General features: G+C 40.6%; 1 protein-coding gene across 2 annotated transcripts; it reads left to right on the top strand.

The window, feature by feature from the left end:
- On the top strand, positions 1-27,537 carry LOC107278106 (wall-associated receptor kinase 3). Of its 2 annotated transcripts, XM_066309905.1 has the most exons (5): positions 2-1,185; positions 14,062-14,225; positions 14,295-14,538; positions 14,628-14,720; positions 26,036-27,537. In XM_066309905.1, exons 1-5 carry the CDS (start codon positions 348-350, stop codon positions 27,178-27,180), a joined length of 2,484 nt encoding a protein of 827 aa, XP_066166002.1. In that variant the 5' UTR covers positions 2-347; the 3' UTR covers positions 27,181-27,537. The 2 variants fall into 2 exon arrangements, with proteins under 2 accessions (XP_015633706.1, XP_066166002.1); XM_015778220.3 differs by having other exon boundaries at positions 1-1,185; positions 14,062-14,538.
- The last annotated feature ends 351 nt before the right edge of the window (positions 27,538-27,888 follow it).

The raw sequence follows: 27,888 nt of genomic DNA, 5'->3' as shown, positions 1-27,888 counted from the left end.
CTTAAACTTCATGAGTTAGTTTTGGATTGGAGTTGAGTCTCAAGTTGAGTTATGAAGCTGTTCATTTCTGTAGTTCATTTTGTGAGAACATTCTAGCCAACTCCATCTCGTTTTTAGGTGAAGCTGAAACCGTTTGGTTGGCTCCAGCTATAGAAGACATAGAGCTGGACCTAGAGTTAACCTAAATGGGTCAGGAAATTGCCAGGAAACACACAAACTCTTTCGCAGCCTTCTATATATGAGACATGCAGTCCCCGGGTCACTAGTTCAAACGCCAAGATCAAATTTCCAGATCCTCAGACCTCAGTCATTAGTAGGTAGGTGAATCTCTCGAAGGTGAGACGAAGATGATTTTATTATTACCTGCAGCATACTCTCTGCTTGTACTGGTGCTGCTTCCAATGCCAACCGGTGGTGCTCCAACGGCGCCGACGCTCGCTGGCTGCAACACCAGTTGTGGCAATTTGACATTTGAGTATCCCTTTGGCATCGGGCAAGGCTGCTTCCGCCAACCCAATTTTGAGCTCACTTGCCTCCACGGCAATCACCTCCAGCCACCGAGTCTCTTTTTACAGGGCGGCACCCAGGTTGTCGACGACATCGTTGTCAGCTCTTCGGACGACAACAACGTCCCTAGTGTTAGCGTCAGCATGTCCGACACCATCTCTGTGGTGCCCGGCGTCGATGTTTACAACTATACCTGGACCTATCCTGAAAGCTTTTTTCCATTATATGCCACGGTGCAAATCACCGGTTGCGACTTCGATGTATACTTTATCCAGTACAACGAATCCATGCTCCTATGCAACATTACATGTCCCAACGAAATATTTACAGAAGGCGAGGCCAAGAAGAACTGCAACGGTACTGGATGTTGTTACTTTTCATTCAGTACAAGTTTCTTTGACCTCCAATTCGTCCGGCACAACAAAACGGAATCTCACTCTAGCAACAATTCCTTGTGGAATAGCATCCAATTAAGTTTATACTCTGCCGACCTCGGTTGGAGTATTGTTGATCAACCAAGTTGCAGCAGCGCCCTTGATAAACAGACGAGCTATGCCTGTGTCAGTACGAATAGCTCATGCTTGAATTCAAGTTCAACATACTTTGGATATCTGTGCAGCTGCGATTCTGGCTTTGCAGGAAATCCCTATATTTCGCAGGGCTGCTCTCGTGACAAAGGTAATTCAATTATCCCTAAATTATATATATAATAATTATGTACAAGTTTATCGATCAGCAGGGCAAAATGTCCTGGTGATATATCTTTTGTAAGTTTTACACTGTAGGTATACAAAGAATTTAATACTTTTCTCTACATATTTTATCATGCATATACAATTCCAAACATCCCAGTTAGTATGTATATGTATACTGGTCATGAATAAAGGACATTTTAGACAGGATCTAGTTAACATTTAAACCTTTCACAATTAATGACTTATATAAAATACTAGTTTAGAAACATAAAAATAGTATGTATATATCTGTATCGAAAAATAGTTCAATATTAATTGTCATAAGCGTAACATGTAGCTTAACTTATTCCAATATAAAACTATCACATTATTGACCTTAACAAAGGTGGAACATTGAATAGGTTTGACCAAATCATGTAGCTTTCGTGATCAACTCCAGATTTTACTTACCTCATTGTATTCAAGATGGTTCAATTATTTTTGTTGTTTGTTCAATTTATATTGTAGACAACTCATATTAATGAGATTGATCTTATTAAAAGTACATACTAGTTAAAATAAATTGGATAGTTATGATTTTATCTTTCTCTTCGTTTGGGTCGTAATTTCTAGAATTTTCACTACTAGAACAAGAAATATTAACGACCAGTAAAAAAAATATCGGTCATTACACGTATTTGGTCAAGGTTTCAGTAGAAAAAATTGGTAGCTAAAGCGTGACCGACGACCAAAGCTTTTTTTACGGTAGTTAATTTTTGTTTTTTCTGCCATCGTTACTATTAGTTTCTGTTGATAATTAGTTTTTTTTTTGGAAAAAATAAAGTCAAACACACCAACTATATAATGTATGAGTTATGATATACATGTTTGATGAATAAACAATTGCCACAAGATTGCAGTTATTGGTCTATTTGTTAAAGTGAATATAATTGATTGTAGCGAGAGAGATTGAGCGAGAGAGAATGTGGAGGGAATGAATGAGCGGATTCCTTTATTGATCACGGTGTTACAATATGTAGGGGAGAGAGAGGCGGCTGTTGGGATACGCGTAGGCTACGATAGCATAAATCAAAATTTTATATCGCGTAAACCAGGAATCATGCAAGTATTAGATCATAGATCGTTATCACTCGACGCGCTGCGCAGCGGAAGAAGATGCTGAGAAGTCGAAGGAACTCTCGCGAAGTAGCGCGCGTCGATGTAGAGGAAGTAATCGATCGCACCGGCTCGACCTTCTCCTCCTCGTGCGTTCTCCTCGCCATACTCCCACGCTGATCAGCACCGCAAACCAGCGGCGCCTCTACCGGTATCCACACGTATAGGGACGGAACGCCACGCCCAGATGTGCTAGCACCCGCACGCAGCTAGGGTTTTGCTCGGGGAGGGAAGTGACGGCTAGGGTTTCTCACGTGATGCAATATCTCCGTCGGTCACTCCACTCACGAATATATATGATCCATCACTCGGGCCTCCAAGGCCCGTAGAACTCCTATTCGGATCCCTATCCGAATTAAGCTTATATTGGATCTCCATCCAATCCCCTTATTCCGGCCCATTAAGCGTGCGACCCTGTAGGTTCATGTATACTCGGCTATAACCCGAAAACTCCTTTTCGGTCCACGCGTCAACAGTGGCCTCTAGCAGAACGTATTGACCCACCGATCATACATAAAGATCATATCGGCTGAACCTCTAGTGTATACTTGTATGAACCCCTTTGCCTCACGATATCGATTAAGCTCAAGGCTAGATATGTGCCATCCTCTAATAGCTCAATCATTCACTCGAACCTGTTAATAGATTATATAGCTTGTGATTGACTCCTCAATCACCTTTGGCATGGCCATGCACATCCATAATCTACAACATCGAGGGGCCCAGAGATATCTCTCCATAGGAGGGGCAAATCCCGTCTTGATTATTTATATCCCACTACATGTTTCATAGCATACCCGAAAACTACTTTTATAACTACCCAATTACGGAGTAGCGTTTAGCAGTCCCTAAGTAAGCAACTACACATGTTGAGAACCATGATAATCTCAGGTCTAAGGATTCAACACCAACACTAAATGAGATCACTGATGACACAACACAGATGGCTCTTGCAGTGTCTCATGTTGGGTCTATCCAACAACATGTTCACCAACATGTGTCCACATTATTAATTTGGTATCTCTATACCATGATCCATGAGACATGATCATCAATTAATACATGTGCTGATCATCTAAACATATTTGTTCCACATATGATATTTGATCAGGGATCCTTTAGAAATAGCAACACATAACATAAAGAGTCTCATGAAAAAATCACATATTCATTAACCAATAATGAGTTATCTATTTGAAGGAACAATGTCGCATAAATATGTAAACATAGTATGTGATACAATCATCTCTATGATTGCCTCTAGGGCATATCACTAACAGCGGCAACCGAAGATGCGATGGTTTGGGAACCATCACATCCGTTGCTAGAATCGTCGTGAGGGCGAGAAGATGGGGGCCACGAATATTTCGTAATAGAAGGATGAGATCACCCAAATATTTCATAATACTCCCCCTTGATCGAATCCAGCTTTGATCATTGCTCATTTAGTATTCCAGATATCTGTAAAGATAATCTTAGAAATAATTATAGTTAGTATATTAAATACATCATGTAAAACGCTTCGAAAACCCAGTGGGAAAAATAAGGAGAGAACCGTGATATATAATTGACTATTTTTAAGATCTTTATGAGTAAAGCTCATAGTACGATCCAAAAATAGTATAATGTCTACAGTTATCATTTAATAAAAACCTCAGTGGGGAAAAGCAAAATGATAAGACATATAACTTATGTTGATATTACCTCGTTAAAAACTTTGGATGTGAAAACCTAAAGGGTAAAACTCATACAAAGGAAAAAGAGTATAATATGACGAAAATAGGTTATTTTCTAGAGGGAGGTACTCCCCTGATTCCTGCAAGATGTTTATGTCTCCATGTTGCTGAAGCTCATGAGGATAAAATAATTTAGGAGCAATATGCTTAGTGATGTTGCTCTTAATATAACCAGTTTCCATCTGAACAACACAAGCGGGGCATTATCTTCATAGATAATGGTAGGTGATTCTAATGAACCAATACCACAAGATGTTAATATGTGGTTAATCATTCTGCGAAGCTATATACATTCACGTGATGCCTCATATAATGCAATTATTTCAGAATGATTTGTGGAAGTGGCTACCAGAGTCTGTTTAGAAGACTTCCATAAAATAACAGTTCCACCTTGCAAAAATACGAATCCTGTTTATGATCTGGCATTGTGGGGATCAGATAGATAGCGAGCATCAGTATACCCAATTAAAGTCGAATCCTGGTTCTTTTTAAAGAAAAGTCCAAGATCTCTTGTGCCATTAAGATATCGAAAGACATTCTTAACTTCAGTCCAGTGGCGTTTGGTAGGAGCAGCGCTGTATCTTGCTAATAGATTTACCGAGAAAGCAATATCTGGCCTCGTACTATTTGCAAGATACATAAGTGCGCCAATAGCACTAAGATATGGAAAATCAGGTCCAAGCACATCCTCACCATATTCCTTTGGTCTAAATGGATCTTTCTCCACGTCTAGAGATCGAACCACCATAGGGGTTTTGGAAGGATATGACTTGTCCATATTGAATTTCTCCAAAATTTTCTGGGTATATGCACTTTGGTGCACAAGGATTCTAGAAGGTAAATGATCAAGTTGTAGACCTAAGCAAAATTTGGTTTGACCCAAATCCTTCATCTCAAATTCCGTCTTTAAATGATGACATGCTTCATTAATATCTTGTGTATTGCGAATGATGTTAAGATCATCGACATATACCGAGATAAAACAAAATCCTGTTGGGGACTTTTTGATAAAGACGCACGGAAAATCATCATTTTTAGTGTATCCTTTTAGTGAAAGTATTTCACTTAATCGGTTGTACCACATCCTGTCCGATTGTTTTAAGCCATAAAGTGACTTCTGCAACTTAACACAATACATGTTATGATTTACCTTCTGATTCGGGATGTCGATTCCGTCAAGAACCTTCATGTAAATATCAGAATCAAGTGACCCATAAAGATATGTTGTCACTACGTCCATCAACTGCATAACTATACGATTTTGTACTGCCAATGATATTAAATATCGGAAAGTTATACCACTCATAACTGGAGAGTAAGTTTCATTGAAATCATCGCCAGATTTTTGTGTAAAACCTTGTGCTACAAGCCTAGCTTTATATCTCACCACCTCATTGTTTTCATTCCGTTTCCGGACGAAAACCCATTTGTATCCCACAGGAAAGAAACCACGACAAGTAGGCATTACAGGCAAGAATACATCTCTTTTGTAAAGCGAAGCTAATTCTGCGTCAATTGCGTCCTTCCATTTGTTCCAGTCAGAGCGCTTTTGGCACTCTTTTATAGACCTAGGTTCTTGATCAACTTGGAGGCAATCAGCAATTTGTTCAGAAAAATTAGTGTCTACAATTGTAGCTCTTCTATCAAAAGATTCTCCAGTTTTAGAGTAGTTGATGGCAATTTCATCAACCCTTATAGACTCATCGTGATCTCCCGAAACAATGTGTCTATGGTCTTCCGAATTCCTAGTCTCAGCATTGTGCACAACTGAGATAGGTTGCAGATTATCACGATCTGCTTGATACATAGTATCAATTTGGTGTGTATCAACTAAAGGTTGGTTTGCATTTACTGTCTTTCTTTGCTTGTTAGCAATTGTATCTCGCTGAGTGGCCATACTTCTTCCTCTCTTTTTAGTGAGTGGAAGTTGAGTGGTTTTATTTGGTACCTCCACTCTTTCTGGCGCATTCAGAGCAGGAATGAAAGATTTAGTCACACCTTTATAATTAGTAAATGCATCTAGCAGGTTATTTGCAAGTCTTTGCAAATGTATAATTTTCTGAACTTGAAGTTCAGTTTCAGTGGTACGTGGGTCTGATGCTAGAATACCCTTGGCATCCCAATCAATTTACTAGCATTCTTTCTGGTACTTGAAGTCTCCCCCTAATGCCGGGAAATGTTCCTCATCAAAGATAGAGTCAGCGAACCGGGCAGTAAATAGATCACCTGTTAAGGATTCTAAATACTTTATGATCGACGGAGATTTGAATCCCACATAGATCCCCACTTTTCTGTGTGGGCCCATAGCAGTACGCTGTGGTGGTGAGATCGATATGTATACAGCATATCCGAAATTACGCAAATGGGAAATACTTGGAGTATTTCCACGTACTAACTGCATTGGGGAAGTTTCATGATATGCAGTTGGTCGTAGTTGGACAAGGTCAGCAGCGTGCAGTACTGCATGACCCCAATACGACGAAGGTAATTTGCAATTCATCAATAATGGTCGAGCAATAAGCTTAATTCTTTTGATCAATGATTCAGCCAAACCATTTTGTGTGTGGGCATATGGAACAGAGTGTTGAACCTGAATTCCCAGTGCCATGCAATTATCATCGAAAGCATGGGGTGTAAATTCGGCAGCATTGCCCATATGGATTGATTGAATCCTATGTTCAGGGTAATTTGCCTTCAGCCTTATAATTTGAGACATTAGTTTGGCAAAGGCATGGTTTCATGTCGATAGAAGACACACATGAGACCATCTTGTAGATGCGTCAATCAAAACCATAAAGTACCTGAATGGTCCAGATCTTGGCACAATAGGGCCACAGATATCTCCTTGAATGCGTTCGAGGAATTTAAGTTGTTCGGCTCTAATTTTGAGATAGGATGGTCTCAAAATCAGTTTCCCAGTAGCACATGCAGTGCATACGAAATCAGAGGATTTGAGAAATTTGTCAGTGATCAAATGATGACCAATAGAGTTGCCAATAATTTTTCTCATCATCCCGATACCAGGGTGCCCAAGTTGATCATGCCAAGTGCGGAATGCATCAATATTTTCAAAAATTACTTTGTACGCAACATGTGCAATGGGCTTAATGTATGTATAGTACAATCCCGATGTGAGAGATGAAATTTTCTCGCAAATGTGTTTGCCATATCCATTTTGTTTGGTTAAGAGAAGAAATTCTTCTCGATTATCCATATGGGTTTCAATGTGAAACCCATTTTGACGGATATCTCTATAACTTAGTAGGGTACGGGTTGAATCAGGATGCAATAAAGCATCCTGAGCCAACTATCACGGTATCGCGCCCAGCGATAGTTAAAACTTTGTCTTATCTCTTTTTGAGAGTTTGAAAGAATTTGATCTCCCTAAGTATAGAGTTTGTGGTACCACTGTCCATAAGACATAATTCCTCTCCAATCGGAGCGATATCCTTGGACATCTATAATGAAAGAAGAATTTCTTGGTTAAGAATTCTTTATCCAATATATATACATACATATAATAATTAAAACATCAAATACATAGTATGACGTTTACATAGGTTAATAGTACATACTCTATTGACTAGCAAGTCTTACAACCTTATAATATAAGGGAGTTTGTACTTATCTACTTATTACAACCAATATTGTTTGGCAAACTTAGAGGATATCAATATACTGTTTCAAGCACACTGAGATTAGAGCAGCTTCATCTCCAAGTGGGACACACCGAGATTATTGTAAATCTCCAAGAGGGTCCGTTGAGCAGTATTCGATGAGCATGTCATCCATTGCAGAAAGTGCAGCGGTATCCTGTGGGAGAAGAACGAGGTTGTTCTCTGGTTCAATAGGAGCTTGGTGAGAACTTTTAACCTTTGTAAGATTGAAGTGAGCTTCAAATCTTAGTTCCTCAAAAGGCTTTTTCTTCCTTTAGGGCTTTCTGATACAGGAGAACAAGATATTTTTGGGATGCAGCAATCTTTAGTGACATGATAGTCAGATCCACACCTGTTGCAATGCCAGTGGCTATTGCCACGAGGTTGTGGTGCCTTACCCTTCCCTTTTCCTTTCTGTCGACCATTGGATTTGCGCCATGTTGTTGCGTTTGCGTTTTCCAGTCAGATTCTGAGGGTTATTTGAGGAAGTTCCCTTGAATCCTTTTAGTGTGATACTGTTGGTTCAGTATCTTGTCCTCTGGAAACATAGTTGATAGAGTTTTCTCTATCTTCTCTGCTTCCATTGGCTCTTTTCGCAAAACATTAACTTGGAGCAAATGTTGTGAACAACATGATTTATTTTGCCACAGTTTTAAAATCCTATAGACGTAAATGAATCCACTCATAATTAGCCTCAGGCCAAATTAGTTCCTTTTGCTAATCATAACGCTCTTTTTAGAGCTTTCCATAAGTTGAGATGACTCGTCTCCAACATGTACTCATGTTTGAGATCTTTATAGATGTAGAGCCTTAGAAGGAAAAAGGCAATATATAGCTTTCTATTCTTAACTGGTGGATCCCAATCATTGGGTTCCTAATTTGTATGTGAAATCCCACTAGAAGAAAAAATTATTTTGATATCGGAAGCCCAAATTGGGTAGTTACTCCCATCGAGGGCGAGTTCGTCGAACTCTATAGCTGCCGTGTCCCTATAATCATGATTAACATTATTAATTTACGGAGGTAAATTATTAAAATCATGATATTGATGTTGTAATCTCAATGCGAAATGTAAGACTTCATATTTTGTAATGTTTCGAAAAGATGTAGGTTATAGGCCTGACAATTTGAGTTAGAATTCGAAATTAGGTGGCACAATGAGCATAATTTCCATGTAATTAAACAGTGGAGTAGATCTCTTAATAGTGGGCAAGTTATACTTGCCGCCTAAAACATGGTCTCCAGGCAAATATATTCCGGTGAATATACCGCAGCCAATGTTTAGGACTCCACTACCTTGTGCTCATCCAGGTTTCAAATAATCTCATTTTTCAAAACATACTCGGAAAGTAACACATGTGGGTAATCATCGTTAGATGTAGACCTCTGTGTGATGGGCGAGATTCTCGCTGCCTAGGTTATGACCAGTATGGCCAATTTGTTGGACTCCATCAGGTAATCATTTCAAAATATAGACCACTTAATGATGGGCGAGATACTCGCTGCCTAAGTTATGACCAGTGTGGCCAATTTGTAGGACTCATCGGGTAATAATCTCAAAATGTAGACCACTTAATGATGGGCGAGATACTTGCTGCCTAGGTTATGGTCGTGATGACCAAAGTATAGGACTCCATCTACATGTGAGTAATTTCCGAGTCAAAATATGCAGTCGAACATGCATTAAATCCTTCATTAATCATGTTGTACATAATTAAGATAATTTGCTAAATCAAAGTACAAAATTTATAGAATTTTGTAAATTAATGAAGCGAGGAAGTAGAGCGTATTATTAAGACAACATGAAATTTAGTGAAGCAGGGTATTTAAATAAACACCTATGTTAAGTAACATATAACATCAGTGGTCTACAGGACCATTACATTGTAATTTGTACAACTGATAAACTGCTTGTACTAAATTAAATAAACAGCAGGGACTAATATGAAATTGCTGCTAAAATAAAATTAAAAACTAAAAAAAATAAAGGGTAAATGGGTGGTGAGCCGAAATCAATAGGATTCGGCCCACCACCACTACTTTGCAGCCGGCCCATTGGGCCTAAGGGGGAAAATGGACGCCCGGGGGGGGGGGAGAGGGGGGCTACGGTTAGAACTCTAACCGCTTGCCCTGCGGTATTTGCCGCCGCCGCCGCTGATACAGCGCTGCCTCCTCCACCGCTTCTCCTACCGCTGCCCATTTTGCCGCTCCTTCCTCCACCTCTTCCGCTGCCGTTTCCACCGCCGCCTCCCGCATCCACCACCACCTCCATTTGCACCGCCACCTTCTCCTTCTGTTACGCCATCGCCGCTGCCTCCATTTCCGCTGCCGCCCACCACCGCCAGCCTCCACCATCCGCCGCCCACCGCAGTGGCCAACCACCATCCACTGCCGCCTCGGCCGCCCCATCGTCCGCCGGCATTTTGCCGACCGGGTTAGGCAGACAGTCCCCACTCCTCGTCGAAATCGGAGGCCGGACGAGCCCGTCCGCCATTCCCCGGCACCCCGTTTGGTAGGGTACAGCTAGGAGAGCCATGGGGAACGGCGATGAAGGTGTGGCGGAGGCTGAGACGGCGAGTAGCGGCTTCACCGGCGTGGCGGCGAGATGAGGATGGGTTGACTATGTGGTTGGTGGAGGTGCGGTCGAGGACGTCAGGGCCGCGACGAACAGGGCCAGCGGTTACTTCTTCTTCAGCGGGAGGGAGCACTGCACGCCGGTGGGCGTCACCACGACTGTCCATCCATGGTGGGTACAATTACTGTACCCCATGGACTTTTGACGCGGTGAGGCACTGAAGGATTTATGGCCGGCGCTGGTGGTGGCAGGGTTGGAGGAGCAGCAACGACGGTGATGCAGCGTCGAGGGTTGTGGCGGTGGCCACCAACCCTCGTCCGGCGCTCAGTGTGGCGATGGTGGGGATGGTGACGACTCCTCCTCGAACGACGGAGGAGGTGGCGCAGACGGCGAGCGCGTTGATGGCGAGGGAGGCCGAGAACGGCATCCATGATCAAATGAAAGGTAGGCATCGTACCTTCTGGTACTGATTCTTTCGCTTTTCCTTGAGATCAAAAGCGATGGTTTCTTCTCTTCACTTAGAGCGAAGTGCTGATAACGTGTTAAAGTGAATAGAATTGATTGGAGCGAGAGAGATTGAGCGTGAGAGAATGTAGAGGGAATGAATGAGCCGATTCCTTTATTGATCACGGTGTTACAATATATAGGGGGGAGAGAGGCGGCAACCGAAGACGCGATGGTTTGGGAACCATCGCGTCCGTTACTAGAATCGCCATGAGGGCGAGAAGATGTGGGGCACGACACAACCATCGTGTCCCTGAATTGGTTGCTGCTCTATCCATATAGATGGATGAGATCACCCAAACTTTTCATAACATTATTAACGTATTTTTTTAGTGTCTGGTCATCAATTTGAATATGCCTTTGTCATTAAAAAAACTACGATGACACAATTTCACTGTCGTTAATGTAATAACTATCGAAAAATGTCACCGTTGTTGATAGAATCACGATGGCTAATATGCGGTTGTTAATAAGAGTAACGATGGTTGAAAAATACCGTCGTTGATAAAGTAGCAACGGGAAATATTGTGTGGTCGTTAATACTATTAACGACGGAGCCTTTAACGACCACTGACGACAATTTTTTTGTGGTTAAATGATCTTAATGACCACATAATGACCTTCAGCGACCAAATTTACCGTCGTTAATACTCTTTTTCTTAGTAGTGTTTTATGAGTAAATTGCTCAAAATTGTAATAAAACTACATACAAACTATTGTTCCACAAAACCACACATTTATGTAGGAACAATACAAAAACCGAGCCTACAAGAGAGGTGAATGTTAGCATTAGCAAAATCAAAATCTTTTTGTGGAATGAAAATGTGCCTTTGACCTGATGAAGTTATGACCATCCAGTGTGTAGATGCCCGCAACAAATTAACGGAATAAACCTATATTTTTAGACGTATATTGCCCTTGTATATTGTATACTAAAGTGATTATACATAATTAATTCTTATCAAGATTTATTGTGCCCACACAATATCATATTATTATACTTTGCGTGAGATATTTAATATATGATATGAATTGAATTGAAACTCAATTGCACAGATCATATAAAAATATATTTTTTTTGCTAACATGAAATTTTATAATTTTTTGAAGGCAAATAAAATTACACCGTAGCGTTTAGCACGGGCAGATTACTAGTTTATGTAGGAACAAGACAAAAACAAACCAAGCCTACAAGAGAGGTGAATGTTAGCATTAGCAAAATCAAAATCTTTTTGCGGAATGAAAATGTGCCTTTGACCTGATGAAGTTATGACCGTCCGGTGTGTAGATGTCCGTCCGTCTGAATGTGCCTTAACTGAGTCGGATTCATGTGCTGCCAGAAAATGCACTCTGCAGTCACTAGACTATCCGATCAACCAAACTGTTCATGTCCTAGAAGCCAGACCGACAGTGCGATCCACCAGACTATTCATGCCCTAGAAGTTGGACCAACCACCGAAATTCAGAAAAACTCTTGAAAGTAGACCAACTTTATTTCTTTATTTCTTTAAGATGTGCTTACAAAGTACACTCAAAACACTCATCTCTAAACTCACAATATAAAATCAAAGCCTCAAAGTAAATCTTTTTTTTTTGTCTCACGAAATTTCGATATACTCTAGCTTCAACACCTCTTCTATTCATACCCAGAACCTCGCTACGAATCCAACTTAAACTAGAAAGCCCACTCACGTAGGAAACCCCTCGAACTAGGGAAACAACATCACTTTACACCATCAACCTTTTCAAACTTGGATTTCAATCCAAATTTGACTCTGTTTCCCAAACGCACACAAATTCCTGTGTGTGCCATATGGAAACTTCACTTCCATGCATATTGTTCTCTAGTCTGAGCATTCCGCACGATGTCCTTGTCCGTATGGATCTATCACATGTTATACACCCATATCCTAAAGCAAAAGATACACATGGAAAACCAAGAAACCATATATGAGTACAAAAATTCGCAAGAACTGAACTCACATCAGCATAAACACAGTTTTTAATACATATATAAACAATCTAAAAGTAATAAACATAAAGCAATCTAGAAAATCCACGAAAACAACTCGAAATCGACTCAAACATTGAGTCTGGCTTGGTTGGACCGTTGGGCCGGTCAGTCTGACCACTGTTCATGGTTAGTCCTGCTCATTCAGCACTACCAAACCAATCCGTCCGGTCATACCCAGAGCGACACCATTTTGCCCAATTTCAACACAAACACATACCTTTCATAATTATTCATGACATAGATTAAAGCATCATAGGATCTCACAATTTCTTCCATGATGAACACATGACATTATCTCCAAAATACAAATTGATGTTTTTTTAATAATAAAAACAAAGAAGTGTCATAAGGCATTAATGGCCTAAAAAATTATGTTTTCAAATGTGGCAGCAAGATAAACTCTCCCCTTTTCAAAAAAAAAAAAAATTCTCCCACAAATTTGCAATAGAAGCACAAAATCGACTGTTTTTAAAATCAAATTTTCTCTCTTCGAAGAAACATGCGTTTTGTATATTTCTCTCCACCATCCACCGAGATGATTTCATCAAGAATTTCTTAAGAGAAAATATAAACCAATAAAACACAAATGCCATGATTGCAAGATTGCCACCTGTAACCATCAATTTTTTATTTCTGATTTTTTTCCTTTAACAGCTTTGAGATATACCTAAAGCAATTTAAGGTCATGTATTGTAAGAAAAGGGAGATAAATTCATCAATTAGTTAACAAGCATGCACCGGAGTATAAACATTTCAAATGTATCATAAAGCTACACATAGAAGCCATGGTATAGCCAACATACAAATTTTAACACATAATTATATTTGTCTAATAACTACATATGTAGAGGTTCCTCCCTTTCATTGTTGTCATGATTGTCTTTTTACCATTTAGATTTTGTGATAACTTGTTTGCAATATCTGTAATTTTGCAACAATGTGGCTTAAATATGTTGTGTTGTAAATTCAATGACAAAATTTTTTGAAATACAACGGCTTAAGTTTCGTGAAATTTTCTCAAAATATACACAATTTTGTGAATTTTTCTCGTTTTTCATTACATAAAAATTTACATTTTTTTTACTCATCTAAGAGATTAAGCTAGGGTTTCTAGAAGTTCCTCTAATTAGTAAGAGATTTCCCAGTAGAGCAAATGTAACGATTCAAGACTTTGTGGAGGCATGTTGGTGATTTCAATGTTATTTTCCCATGTAAACAGGATATAATCCTTTTCAGCAGAAGGCAAACTGTTCCCGGTCATGTGGGAATATCACAGTTCCCTATCCATTTGGTCTCGAAGAAGGTTGTTTTGCCAGAAAACTATTCCATCTCAACTGCACAGAAGCAAACTCTTCAACTCTGCGATTCGACAAGTATAATCAGGTGACTGACATCAAAATTGAGGAAGGAGTTGTGCTGATTAAATATGACGCTGGTGGTGGTGGTGATCAGGAGTTTATGGCGATAGACGGAGAACCACATCTATATGATGGCTCTTGGGATTACTCTATCTCTGTTGGATGGGCTGTTGCCAATCTAACATGCCTGGAAGCAAAACAGAATGCCTCTGGATATGCATGCGTTAGTACTAACAGCACTTGTGTTCCAGTGAACTCTACTTCTGGTTATGTTGGCTATCGGTGCAACTGCACTGCCGGTTTTCATGGAAATCCTTATATGCTGAATGGATGCATAGGTAAAGAACATTAGGTACCCATCGAATTGAACTAGTTGTTTGTACATTGCTTCTCAGTTCTCACCTCACCTAATTGAGATTTGTTACAGGTATCAATGAATGCCAAAAACCACGAATTTGCAATGGTGTTTGCGATAATCACTGCACTGCGGCATATTTTGGGCACTACCCTGTTCTCATAGGTATGCAAATACTACTACGCTCGATTCTTCTTTTGGACCAGATAAGCTATTGTGGTCAACCAGAACAAAGCATAAGGTCCCATCAGTTGCCCTAATAAGCTATACCCAAAGCCAAAATTTAAATCTTCAAACTTAACTTTGAAGTTGATTTTAAGATATTTTTAGTGTGGTTTTTTTAGCATTGGCTTATAAGGCACTAAGTGTTAGGGTTGTCTATTGGATCACCTAGGTTTAGATCTAGTCGGGTGGTTCTATTTGCGATGGATGATTGAACAACAATAGAGAATAAGGGAAAGGGTTTAGGGATGTGACCGGTTGACGCGTTGGATGAAGAGGAAGTCCCAGCCATCGTCGTTGTCGTCGCTCTGCTTGACGTGGGCGGCGGCGGCGATGGCGGTCGTGACGGCGACGGTGCTGCGCGGCAGTGGTGGTCGTAGGGGATCCCGGCGAGGCCGTGGCGCGGCGGTGGAGTCTTCCCGTCACTGGCTGCGCCCCCTCGATCGGTTAGGGTTTATGGGGTGGAGTGGCGGCGGCGGCGACGAACCTCGTTCCTTGTGTCTTTTCCCGTCCCGTCCTCCACCCCTCTTTATATGGCACAGTGTGACGGGGGCCCACCAGCCATTGGGCTGGGCGCCCCCGATCAGGACGCGGGTCAAGGCCCCCTTGAGCCGTTGGGCTCAAGGGGAGGGAGATCCATCTAACATTCTCCCCCTTGATCTCACTATTTCCTTTAGCTTTTTCTATTCCATCACAGATTTACATATAGAGCATGTTTCATCGTCACGGTTAATTACCGATGGATTCGACAGCCACTATACACATCTCTATTCAGAAACAGATACTTTAACTTTTGGGCCCTATAGTCCAGGATTCATAAGGCTTCCCTTAAAACCCATGCATGCTACATGTTCCTTGAACATGTTGGGAGGTAGGCCTTTCATGAGCGGATCCGCGAGCATCCTTTCTGTTCTTATGTGCTCGAGACTGATTGTTTGATCCCGGACTTTGTCTTTCACAACATAGTACTTTATGTCAATGTGTTTGGCAGCACCACTTGACTAATTGTTGTGAGAGTATATTACTGTGAGTTCTTTATCGCAGTATAACTTTAGTGGTTTCTCAATACTATCAACCACCTTTAAAACCGGGTATGAACTTCATTAGCCAGTTCACCTGCCCCGTAGCCTCATGGCATGCTATAAACTCGGCATACATGGTAGACCCTGCAGTGGTAGTCTGTTTTGAGCTTTTCCATGAAATAGCTCCTACTGCCAGGGTAAACATGTATCCCGATGTTAACTTTGTATTATCTTTTGCAAAGTCAGAATCCGAATACCCCACTATCTGGAGCGATTCTGCTTTTCTGTAAGACATCATGAGGCCTTTTGTTCCTTGCAATCACGCAAGATTTTCTATACCAATTTCCAGTTCTCTAGGCCTGGATTACTTTGAAATCTGCCAAATAACCCGGTAACAAATGCCAAGTCAGGTCGTGTGCACACTTGCACGTACTGTAGGCTTCCTACAGCTGACGCATATGGCTTTGTTTTCATTTTATTGAGCTCATACTGATTTCTGGGACATTGCGATGCCCCATACTTTTCGCCTTTGACTATAGGAGCAGGTGTAGCAATGCATCTGTACATATTGAATTTCTTCAACACCTTTTCTATATATATGCCTTTTGAGAAAATCCCAATGCATACTTTGTTCTATTTCGGTGAATCTCTATGCCCAAACATATGAAGCCTCACCGAGGTCTTTCATGTCAAAGTTTGAGGACAAGAATTTCTTCATTTCCTGCAGTAGATTGACATCACTACTAGCCAGTAGAACGTCATCTACATACAGAATTAGGAAAATGAGTCTCCCATTCTTAACCTTGAATCAATACAGTTGTCCTCTAAATTCTCTTGAAAAACCCAAATTTCTTTATTGTTCCATCAAACTTCAAGTAGCATTGTCTCGAAGCTTTGCTTTAACCCATAAATGGATCTCTTTATACGGCATCCCATATTTTTGTTTCCTTTCATGACAAAACCTTTCGGTTGCGCCATGTATACTTTTTCCTCCAAATCTCCATTTAGAAATGCCATTTTTACATCCATGTGATGTAATTCCAAATCATAATGTGCCACTAGTGCCATTATAATCCTGAAGGAATCTTTACAAGAGACTGGAGAAAATGTCTCATTGTAATCTCTTCTCTTTGCGTGAAAACTTTTGCCACAAGTCGCACTTTAAACTTTTCTATATTCCCTCTGGAGTCATATTTGGTTTTGTAGACCCATTTACAGCCTACTGTTTTGGCTCCTTTAGGAATTTCTTCTAAATCCCAGACATCATTTAATTTCATTGATTTCATTTCATCTTTCATGGCTTCTCATGGCCTCTTCATATGAGATGGGATCATCCTCCATATGCGACTCTTTCAGGCCTTCTAGGGGCCTCCTATTCTGGCACATTATCTGTTTGAGGCTGTTGCAGCTCCTCCTCTGATGTGACAATAATTTCTGTTGAATCCTGTAGAACAGGTTCCTCACTTTCATTCATTGTTGCCACAGGAGAGATAACAACAGGTGTTGGTACCGCAAGGGCATGCATTGCTGGCACAACATTAGCAGGTAGAGAGAAGAAAGGTTCCTGAGTCGATGGAGCGGGTACAGACACCCGCCTCTCCTCAAGATCAATTTCTCGAATTACCGAGCTCCCCCTAATCATTTCGTCTTCCAAGAAGACGGCGTGTCTCGTTTCTACAAACTTTGTATAACTGTTTGGACAGTAGAAACGATGACCCTTTGATCTTTCAGAATAGCCAATAAAATGGCAGCTTACTGTTTTGGGTTAAATACTTTATCCTTTGCAGGACTCCCCCACACACGGAGGATCCATAGTTCATACGGTGTTTTGGGCACCGATGCATTCTATGCATTGTATGCATTGTTCTAAAACTGAGAACTCCAATGGAGGAAGAATTACATTCTTAACCAGTCTCTCAATTCTCCCCCTCGAAATATGGCCTAAACAACAGTGCCATAATTTCGATGAGACATCAGGAGTTCGCTTTCTTTTCTTTTGTCAACGAGGACACAACATTCACATTCTCAGAAAGAGATAACAAATAAAGCTGATCTTGCAACATAAGACCAATACATTCATTATTATACCATAGTTCACATTTGCCATTTCCAAAATGGCAATCATATCTATCAAAATCCAATTTGGATACACTTATTATCAAGTTTCTTTGCAAAGAATGGACATAAAAACATCTGGAAGTAAAAGTGTGAAGCCATTCGCGAGTTCTAGGTGAAGATCTCCAACAGCTTCAACTTTTGCTTCAACTCCATTGGCAACTCTAATGGATCTTTCACTTCTTTGCGTAGTCCTCATTGAACGGAATCCCTTTAAACAATTACACACATGAATAGTTGCTCCAGAATAAATCCACCATGTGGATCTAGAATAACCAATCATAATGAGATTCTTTACAAATGTAATAATGTTCTCACCTTTCTTTGCCATGATCACTGTCAGGAAGTCAGGACGATCTTTCTTGGAATGTCTTGTCTTCTTGCAGTGGAGACACTGATTTTGTCTCAACTGTGAACTGTTGTTTCTGAGGCAGATGCTGAGGCTGTTTTTCTTTTGAGGAGGGTGACCTGTGGCTCTTTTCCTTATCTTTAACAAGGTTAAAGGAGCCACCATTGGTCTCTTTGAGTCTTTCCTCCTCTTGGACACAATTAGAGATGAGCTCTTCAATATTCCAATTCTCTGTACTTATTTTGTAGTTGACAACAAGGTTGTCAAAGTTCTTTGGCAATGAGGACAAAACCAGATGGACCAGAAAGTCATCTGAGATGCCCAAATCTTTTTGCTTCAATTTGCAAGCCATGTTGCTCATCCTAAGAATGTGGTCTTTTACACCACCTCCATGGTACCTCTCTGTAACAAGCTGCTTTATCAGCTGTGTCGCATAAAACTTTGAAGAACCAGTAAACTGGCTCTTTATACTTTCGAGGTACTTAGAGACAGTGTCATACTCTGGGATTGAGCCCAATATGGTTGGCTCAATCGTGTTCTTTACCGCAGCCAAACAATTCTTGTTGGCTGAAGACCATTTCGCATGCTCAATGTCATACGACATGATGAGGGAAGCATTGTCCCTCTCTCTCTTTTGCCATTCAGCATCTGACTCTTTTTCACCTCTGAAAATTTCAGCAGGTTCTATAGGACATGGGGTAGTCAACACCCAGTCCACCTCTCCCAAGATAAAAGCAAGGTCGAGTTCTCTTTTCCATTCTTCGTAGTTATCTCCTTTCAGGGTCAGAATATCTTTAATGTAACCCATCAAGGAGTAGCCACCTAAGATAATCATGTATTGTGAGAACAAAATTAACATTAAAATTATTATGTATTAAGTCTACATCACCGTTGGGCAGAAAATAGACATAACACATAAAGCCATAACTATAACATTGCAATTATCAACGTTGGTCAGAAAAATTACAACATCATAGCACATAATTAATGTTCCTAAAATTAAAATCTCCCGTTGGTTCGAAATTTAATTTTAGAAACACTAATTTTCATCAATTTCATCTATTTGCAGCGGAAGATCTATATACAATTCATATAAACAATAACAAAACTCTGTTGTTTACTCTTTGTAAAAATTCTCCCGTTGGTTCAAATTTAAACAGAGGTAAAACATGTAAGAACAATTCAAAATTCTATTGTAATTTGCATAAAATATACAAAATACATGTTCAGAAACATTTCTCACATTTATCAATTCTCTAAACAATTTTCACGTTGGTTCAAATTGCTTAGAAATAAACACAACCATTAAACATATTGAAAATGCTTCCTTCAGCCGAGGGACTTTTATTAAACTTCCTTTCTTTTGATTCGGCCCCGAGGGACCTAAAATGAACTTTTTCGGCCTTTGCCAGTCGGCCCACGGCCGCCTTGCGCGCGGGCGGGCGCCCCCTCCCCCTTCGCCAGGCCGCAACCTGGGCCTGGGCCGGGAAAGTGGCTCGCCGTGCGCTCCCACATGGGCCGATTTCGGTCCGGCCGCCGTCGGCCGTCCGATTGGTAGGGTTTTGATCGGACGGCCGAGCGGGGAGATCGGGAGAGCAAAACCCGAGCCCCCAGCCGCCGGCCGAACCCTAGCCACTCTTCTCTTCTTTCGGCCGAAAACCCTAGCCATGGCGCGGCGGCAGCACGGCCCGGCGGCACGACGGCACGGCGGCGCCGTCGCACTCCCCCTCGCCGGTGCGCGCACTCACTCGAGGGTGAGTGCGCCGCCGTCGAGCAGCTGTGCCGCGGCGCCCCCTCCTTTCTCTCTTTCAGCGCCGACGTGAGGACGTCCGGCGGCGGTTGACTTTCGCGCGCGTCGGCGACAGCCGGCGGTGGCGATGAGTCTCTTTTCTCTTCTCCCCCACCGTCTCACCCCTCCACCTAGTGAAGTGAGGAGACCGATGGCTGAAGGAGATGGCGGCGCCGCCGCGGGCCCCCAGCCGGCGCGCGCGTGCACCCGCGGGTGCGTGCGCTGCCATCGAGGAGGTCCTTGGCGGTGCCCTTTGCCCTCCCCCCTTCCCCCTTTGCCGGCGTCGACGACGGTCGGCGACGAGGTAAGGTTCTAGGGTTAGGGTTTTTCTTTTCAATCCGTTGGATCGTTTACTTTTCTTTGCTTTTCTTCTTTGGATTTCTTTCTTCTCTGTGGATGTCTATCCCCGAACCAATCTAAACGCTAGGATTGCTCTGATACCATTGTTAGGGTTGTCTATTGGATCACCTAGGTTTAGATCTAGTCGGGTGGTTCTATTTGCGATGGATGATTGAACAACAATAGAGAATAAGGGAAAGGGTTTAGGGATGTCACCGGTTGACGCGTTGGATGAAGAGGAAGTCCCAGCCATCGGCGTTGTCGTCGCTCTGCTTGACGTGGGCGGCGGCGGCGATGGCGGTCGTGACGGCGACGGTGCTGCGCGGCAGTGGTGGTCGTAGGGGATCCCGGCGAGGTCGTGGCGCGGCGGTGGAGTCTTCCCGTCACTGGCTGCGCCCCCTCGATCGGTTAGGGTTTATGGGGTGGAGTGGCGGCGGCGGCGACGAACCTCGTTCCTTGTGTCTTTTCCCGTCCCGTCCTCCACCCCTCTTTACATGGCACAGTGTGACGGGGGCCCACCAGCCATTGGGCTGGGCGCCCCCGATCAGGGCGCGGGTCAAGGCCCCCTTGAGCCGTTGGGCTCAAGGGGAGGGAGATCCATCTAACACTAAGAACACATATATAATTTTTTTCTATAAATATTTTTAATTTCCTAATAATCAATTTCAGTTTATTAGAGAATATGGGTAACCAATGAGGCTGAAACCACTACTTTCTTTTCTTTTTATAATTACTAGTCGCCACCCCGTGTGTTGCACGGGTTATTATTATTATTATTATTAGATATAAATTTTTGTTATGTTAAATATGTTGGTTATTCACAGCGGCTTAGAATAAAAAAATTTCATGTCATTTACAACTTTTTGATTATTAATTTTAGAATTAAATTAATATGGGGAGCCAAATTGAGAATCCAAGATGGGTACTCCATATTTATTAATTCAAAATCATTTATGCATTATGGGATTTAGTATGAAAATGTCAGTTATAATTTACAATTATCAATTTGGAATTTCAAAATTAAATTGATAAAGTTCAAATAGATACAGCTCAATATCTATTAATTCTTAGTTTTAGAGAAAAAAAAATACTGAATAGTCCTTGGTATCGGCCATGCCATGTTCTATCTAAAACAAATTCTCAATATAATGTACTTTAGCAATAATACTTTTAAAATATCCAATGACATGAATATCAATAATATGCCATGGGCTGTATACAGTACGCATAAGGATAATATGAACAACACATTTGGAAATTAGTTATTAGTTGTTAGTTTTCTTTCAGAAAAATATAGATCAAATAATTAATCCAAATTTTGTAGTGAGCATGAGATTTATGCCGCTAATCCGTTAATCGACCTGATTTCTTTGACAATGTACTTATAAGTTATGAGAAAACAGATATTCAATTGATATAAGATTAGCAGCATAATTTATTATTTCAATCAAAATAAAACAAATTCATGGATGTCTTGAATTAGGCTAATAGAATATGTATGTTTGGCATAATAGATATGAGAATGTGTTGAATAGAAGATGCAAATTCAGCTGTACCTATGTAGATTACAGATGAGGTGATCAACCATAGATGAATCTCTTTCTGTTCATCATACTGAACTGTCGGACATGATTATTAGTGCTACTTCTGTTTTGTATAGGTGACGTCATTAACTTTAGGAATAACATCTGACTACTTGTTTTATTAAAAAAATAGTGTAAATATGCATCTGACTACTTGTTTTATTAAAAAAATAGAGTAAATATGCTGAAGTGTGAGTCAGATTTAAAGTATATTTAATTATAAAACATATCTCAACAAAATAAGTGACATCATATAATTTTAAATGAGATATATATTTTTGTAGGAAAAATAGTCAAATGTCATGTCAAAAGTTAGTAGGGATGAAAACGGTCCGAAATGGTTGGAAACTGTATCATTATTTTTTTAAAAAAACAAACAGAAACGGTCGGAAAATTTCTGTATTTATGAATTCATCTATTTAGTGTCAACTTCAATGCCACGCTGACAGAAATTAAAAAAAAAATTAAAAACGGTAACCATTAGTAAAAATATCATTATTATATTAGTTTTGCGGAAACGGTATTGGTTTGGTCGGGAAAATTTCCATACCGTTTTCACCCCTAAAAGTTAGTGGTGTCACTACTAGAAAACAGAGGTAGTAGTTAATATCTTTTTCCGCATAAAGCCCTCGTCGACCAAGAAAAAATGGAGGGAGCATTAAAATGAAGGTTAATTGATTGTGCATTAGTCGTCGCTGCGTAGACACATCTCTTTCCCTTAGACTGTTTTACATACAACCATTAGATGATGCCGTGAGAATCATGTATGACTGACCATACAAATTTCATCGTGTGCACTTGAAGAATAATTCAGTAGTGAAAATAGATGACACACGACATGCATAATTGATCTATCGGTTCATGCAGAATTGATGGGTACCAGCTGCATCTTGCTTAGAATACAGATGCAAGGGTGGAGGATTCTGACGATAGAAGATTGCATGCGCGACAACGGATGTGCAAGCGTTATTTTTTATTTGACGACCCGCATCTTGATTTATGACCTATCAAATTTAGAGGTTCAGCCAATGGCAAATCTCAACCCAAAAGGTTTGATATTGTTTGGGATGAGAAACAAATCTGGATTGAGGAAAAACAATACATGGGAGAGATCTGAAGGTCATCACTTGTGTGCCCTAGAGTTTTTTCCATGGGTTTGAAACTTCAACAAATTTCGCTTGCGCTGATGCCTCTGGTTGGAGTCCAGATCGATCATCTTGTGTCGTTCGTCACCGATGCCATTGCTGCAGGAGATAACACTGTTTCTTTCTATCCCTAGGTGCTGGAGATAACTATTAAAAAAAGATAGAATAAAATAACCTCCTTGCTCGATCATTAAATTGGCTTTAACGTGGCCCATCAGAATTGCTATGCGTAGCTTAATTATTATTTTTACATCAATGGTTACTATACCACGATTTATCTAATCAACGGTTGGATTTTTCTAGTTAACGTGAGAGCTCGTAGGAAGTGCCCAATTAGTATAGGTATCGATATGAAAGAGCGACATGCACACAAGACATGTAGCTACTAGTGTACCCAGTTAGCACACACTCTTTACAATATTATATTTCCAATTTTGCTTTCCCCAAACATAATATTTACCTATAACCATTGTGGAGACCTAAAAACTAATTTAGATCATCTTTCAAATAAAAAGGTAAATTTTACAAAACAGCATATACTTTGATCAAACTATCACAAAACTACAAGTTTAATGTGGTATATCATAAAACTAGAGAGTTAGTACTGAATTTATTAAAAAAATATTGATTTAAGATGAAAGATCAAACTACAGATTTAGTAATAAAATTATCACAAAACTATGTTTTGCATCAAGTTAGGTACACAACTAAAACATTTCTAACTCTTAACGTAATTGTATGGTAGGCATTTAAACTGTAAAATATATAGTTTTGTGATAACTCTAGTATTAAGGATGTAGTTTTGTGGTACTTGGCCTTAAAAATGTTGTTTTATGATAACTCTTGTGTTAAATCTGTAGTTTTGTGACACAACATCTTAAATATATAGTTATATGATCCATTATAAAGGACATAATTAAGATGATACAATAAATCTGACCTACCAGCAAAAAAATAATCGAATATAATTGCCACATTATATATTGATGAGTAAATTTGGAAATGTAACAACCATTTTTACAAAAAATACCAGTTTATGGTAACTTCAGCTGAGCATTCCAGAGAACTGGACCAAAGCAAATTATTTTATCAGAGAGATATAACTTTATCCTCCATCCATTCTAGAATAAGATTATTTTTGGCTCCTCCTATTTATCCAAAGTTAAGTTTATTTTTAAGAAATTATTGCTTCAGCGTTTATGAAAGTATGGAATAAATACATTGGGGATAGATAAAGGCACTACCGCAGAACACCTAAAAGGTGCCGGTTGCAATCCAATGACCTAGCATCATTAGTGCCGGAGGTAGAATCGGCGCCTTTGTGCAACCCACAATTACAAAAGAAAAGAGATGTCACATCAAAGCATCAACTCACCAGTCCAATGCTTCGAACTGCCCCCCTTCAAACAACCCATAATCCCCATCAGCAACACAGATCAAAAAATTCAATTATTATTTTCCATCCATCACAATTCAACACCAGCAAGATGAACAACCACACAAGATCAAGAACTACACAAGCAAGATCAAGAATTCACTAAGCTTTAGGTAGCTAGATCAGGCGGTTCCTGAGCTGTTGATTTCGTGAGTGGGGATGGAAGCTGCCGGAGTACCGAGGAGGCGTACATTTGGTGAGGACGAGAATGGGGAGAGGACGATAAGTGTCGGTGGTGGCAAAGGCTATGAGGATTGGGGGGGGGTGTCGAGGAAGGCGAGGAGGAGATCAAGGATGGGGGCGAGAGAGGAGAAGAAGGGGTGGGTTGACTTGGTGGGGTTTAAAGTATTCCCAACCCCATGACCTATTGGGTCAGCTCAGGTCAGCTTTTTATAGGTGTTGGACCAGCACCTATACTTATATTGTAGGTGTTGGTTCATTTTAGAGAATCCGGCGCTAATATTATTGGTGTTGGTTTTTATCTAGAACTAGTACCTATATTTGGTCAAAGATGTTGATTCTATATTTTTTCGTCCTATGGAACTGGAAAATTGTCAATAGGTATTGGTTCATTAAACCAGCACCTATTAGGGGTTTTGTAGTAGTGGGAGAGGAATAATTTAATTGCGATTTGATAAGTGGGGGTATTCTACTCTTTTGGTTTTGTATTGGAATATGTAGGGTGCGTAAAAAATGAAGTTATTTTAGGACAGAGGAAGTACGCTCGATAAGTTTCAGCCCACCTGTCATACCATACTTATGCTATCGGAAATAAGGCACATATTATCCACACACAGGGTATAGAGAAGTTTTCTGATAAAATCGTTTGATATTTTGTGAAATACCTAGTTAAAGTTGTATGAAGGCGATAATTTTAAGTAAATACTTACAGTTTTCCAAAATTTACTCTTATAAATTTCAAATTTGGCTAACATTGTATGCAATATCATTCAATTAATTACTCCCCTTAACTTATTAAATGGTACGTTAAAATCATTTATTTCCCTTCAACGGCGTCTAACATAATAGATACTATTGACCACTGGATCAAAAAACGAATGAAGATGCGGAAGAACCAGTGGTGTGGTTTCGAGTCGTGGGTGTTTGACTTCACCCACCAAAGTTCAAATCCTGGTGCCCATAAATATTACGTACATGTAGGTGGGCTTTTAACAGAGTTTTAGTAAGATCATGGATGTGGCGCTGGTTTATTTCTATTAGAATGTTTATTAGGATGCGCATTCGGAACGGTGTGAGTGTAATGTTGCATGTGTAGTGTTGTGTATGATTGTACGTTTGCCATGTAATAAAAAAACCAATGGAAGATCCAAACAAACTAGATACAATCGAAACATGAGGCATGTGCTCTTCTCTACATGTTGCTCTGTCTTATTTGATCTCACAGCCCTTCGTGGTGTTGTTAACTCCTAAACTTTTGCTTTTAGATCCCAAGTAATGGACTGATGTTTTCATTCCTGCAGGCATTTGTTCTTTTATTTTTACTGTTCTTATTGCTCTTCTTGGAATGCAAGTGATCATTCACAGGCGAAGTATCAAAAGACAGCGTCTTATAAGACAGAGGGACGAGTATTTTCAACAACATGGAGGCCAGCTTCTGTCTGATATGATGAAAATCGACTGCAACCTTGAATTTACGTTGTACAGACAGGAAGACATTGAGGTAGCAACAAATGACTTTGACAAGAATCAAATCATTGGAGAAGGAGGACAAGGGACAGTTTACAAGGGATTTATAGAAAGCATTCCTGTTGCAATAAAAAGATGCAAAGGGATGGATGAAAGCAGGAGAATGGAATTTGGACAGGAGCTACTTATACTATGTCGCGTCAACCACGATCATGTAGTTAAGCTTCTTGGTTGCTGCCTATTGTTTGAAGTCCCTATTCTGGTTTATGAATTTGTTCCGAACAAGACGTTACATGACTTGTTACATGGTCAAGACGGGAGATGTTACATATCACTTGCAACTCGTTTGAGGATAGCTGCTGAATCTTCTCAAGCACTTGGACACTTGCATTCGTTGGCACGTCCTATCCTCCATGGGGATGTGAAATCTGCCAACATTCTGCTAGGTGACAATTTGATTGCCAAGGTCGCCGATTTTGGTTGCTCAATAATCGCACGAATGGACGAAGAAGCCCTCGTGGCAAAAGGCACAGTCGGGTACCTAGATCCTGAGTACCTGCAATCATGTAAGCTCACTGACAAGAGTGATGTTTATAGTTTTGGTGTTGTTCTTGTGGAGCTTTTAACAGGTAAGAAGCCGCGGTGCCTTGTGTCGGTGTTTCAAGACGCTATGAAGGAGGGCACGGTTGACGAGCTCATAGATAAGGAGATCATCAAAGAAGACGACTTGGAGGTCATCCACCAAGTTGCGGAGCTCACAAGCAGGTGTTTAGCTATGCCAGGTGATAAGCGGCCGACGATGTCGCAAGTCGCCCAAGAGCTCCGACGGTTGACAGGATTGGTGCGACAACGTCTGGATGCGGCAGGCGAGCTGATTGCCTTGCGTGAGGTGGATAGAAGCTTTACGCGGACAATAGATAGCACAAGTTACACCAGAAGCAGAACAACCGAGTATTTCACTCTTGGGATAACATCTTGACGACGATGTACCATGTTGCTACTCCAGTGTCATGTCTATGGTCTGGACGTCCATGTACGTTGCTGAAATGGTGGATGTCAAATGGTGGGCAGAGGTAGTGATCAGGTACCATTTATGCTTTGAGATTTGCTCCGGTCCAACAACAAATATATCGAGATACCGGTACCTCATACTATCAAATCATTTTTGATTGTTGGATCTAGCTGACCAGGATGTGCATTGTTAGATCCAACGATCGGAAACGATTTGGTACCATGAGATATCGGTACCTCGAGATACTTTTTGTTGTACCGAAGCAAATATCTTATGCTTTTTGTTGTTCACCCTAGAGATGGTGTTTATAACATTTGTTGCGTCTGTGGTCTTGTCCCAATATTTGTATGTTGGAAATGCCGGAACGTTGGTTTTTAAAAGGGATCTATTATATACTAAAAGTCCATTAAACTCTCTACAAACGCTCTCAAGCCGCCACATGAGACTCCTACAAACGCTCTTAAGTTACCACGTGGATATCTAATAAATCAGTAGGCCCACTATTTTTATCTATTAGATTTATCTTTTAGAAAACCCACTATTTTCATCTACGAGATTTATTTTTAGAAAAAAAAACATAATCCACCCCCCTCCCCTCTACCCCCACCAGCCCACCCTCCTCCCTATGCTAGGTATGTACGTATCCCCCTTCCCTCCTATCCAATTTTCTCATCT

This window comes from Oryza sativa, chromosome 4, assembly GCF_034140825.1.
Source record: "Oryza sativa Japonica Group chromosome 4, ASM3414082v1".
Taxonomy (NCBI): domain Eukaryota; kingdom Viridiplantae; phylum Streptophyta; class Magnoliopsida; order Poales; family Poaceae; genus Oryza; species Oryza sativa.
The sequence above is the reverse complement of the archived record's forward strand: the minus strand, read 5'-3'. Positions and strand labels throughout refer to the sequence as shown.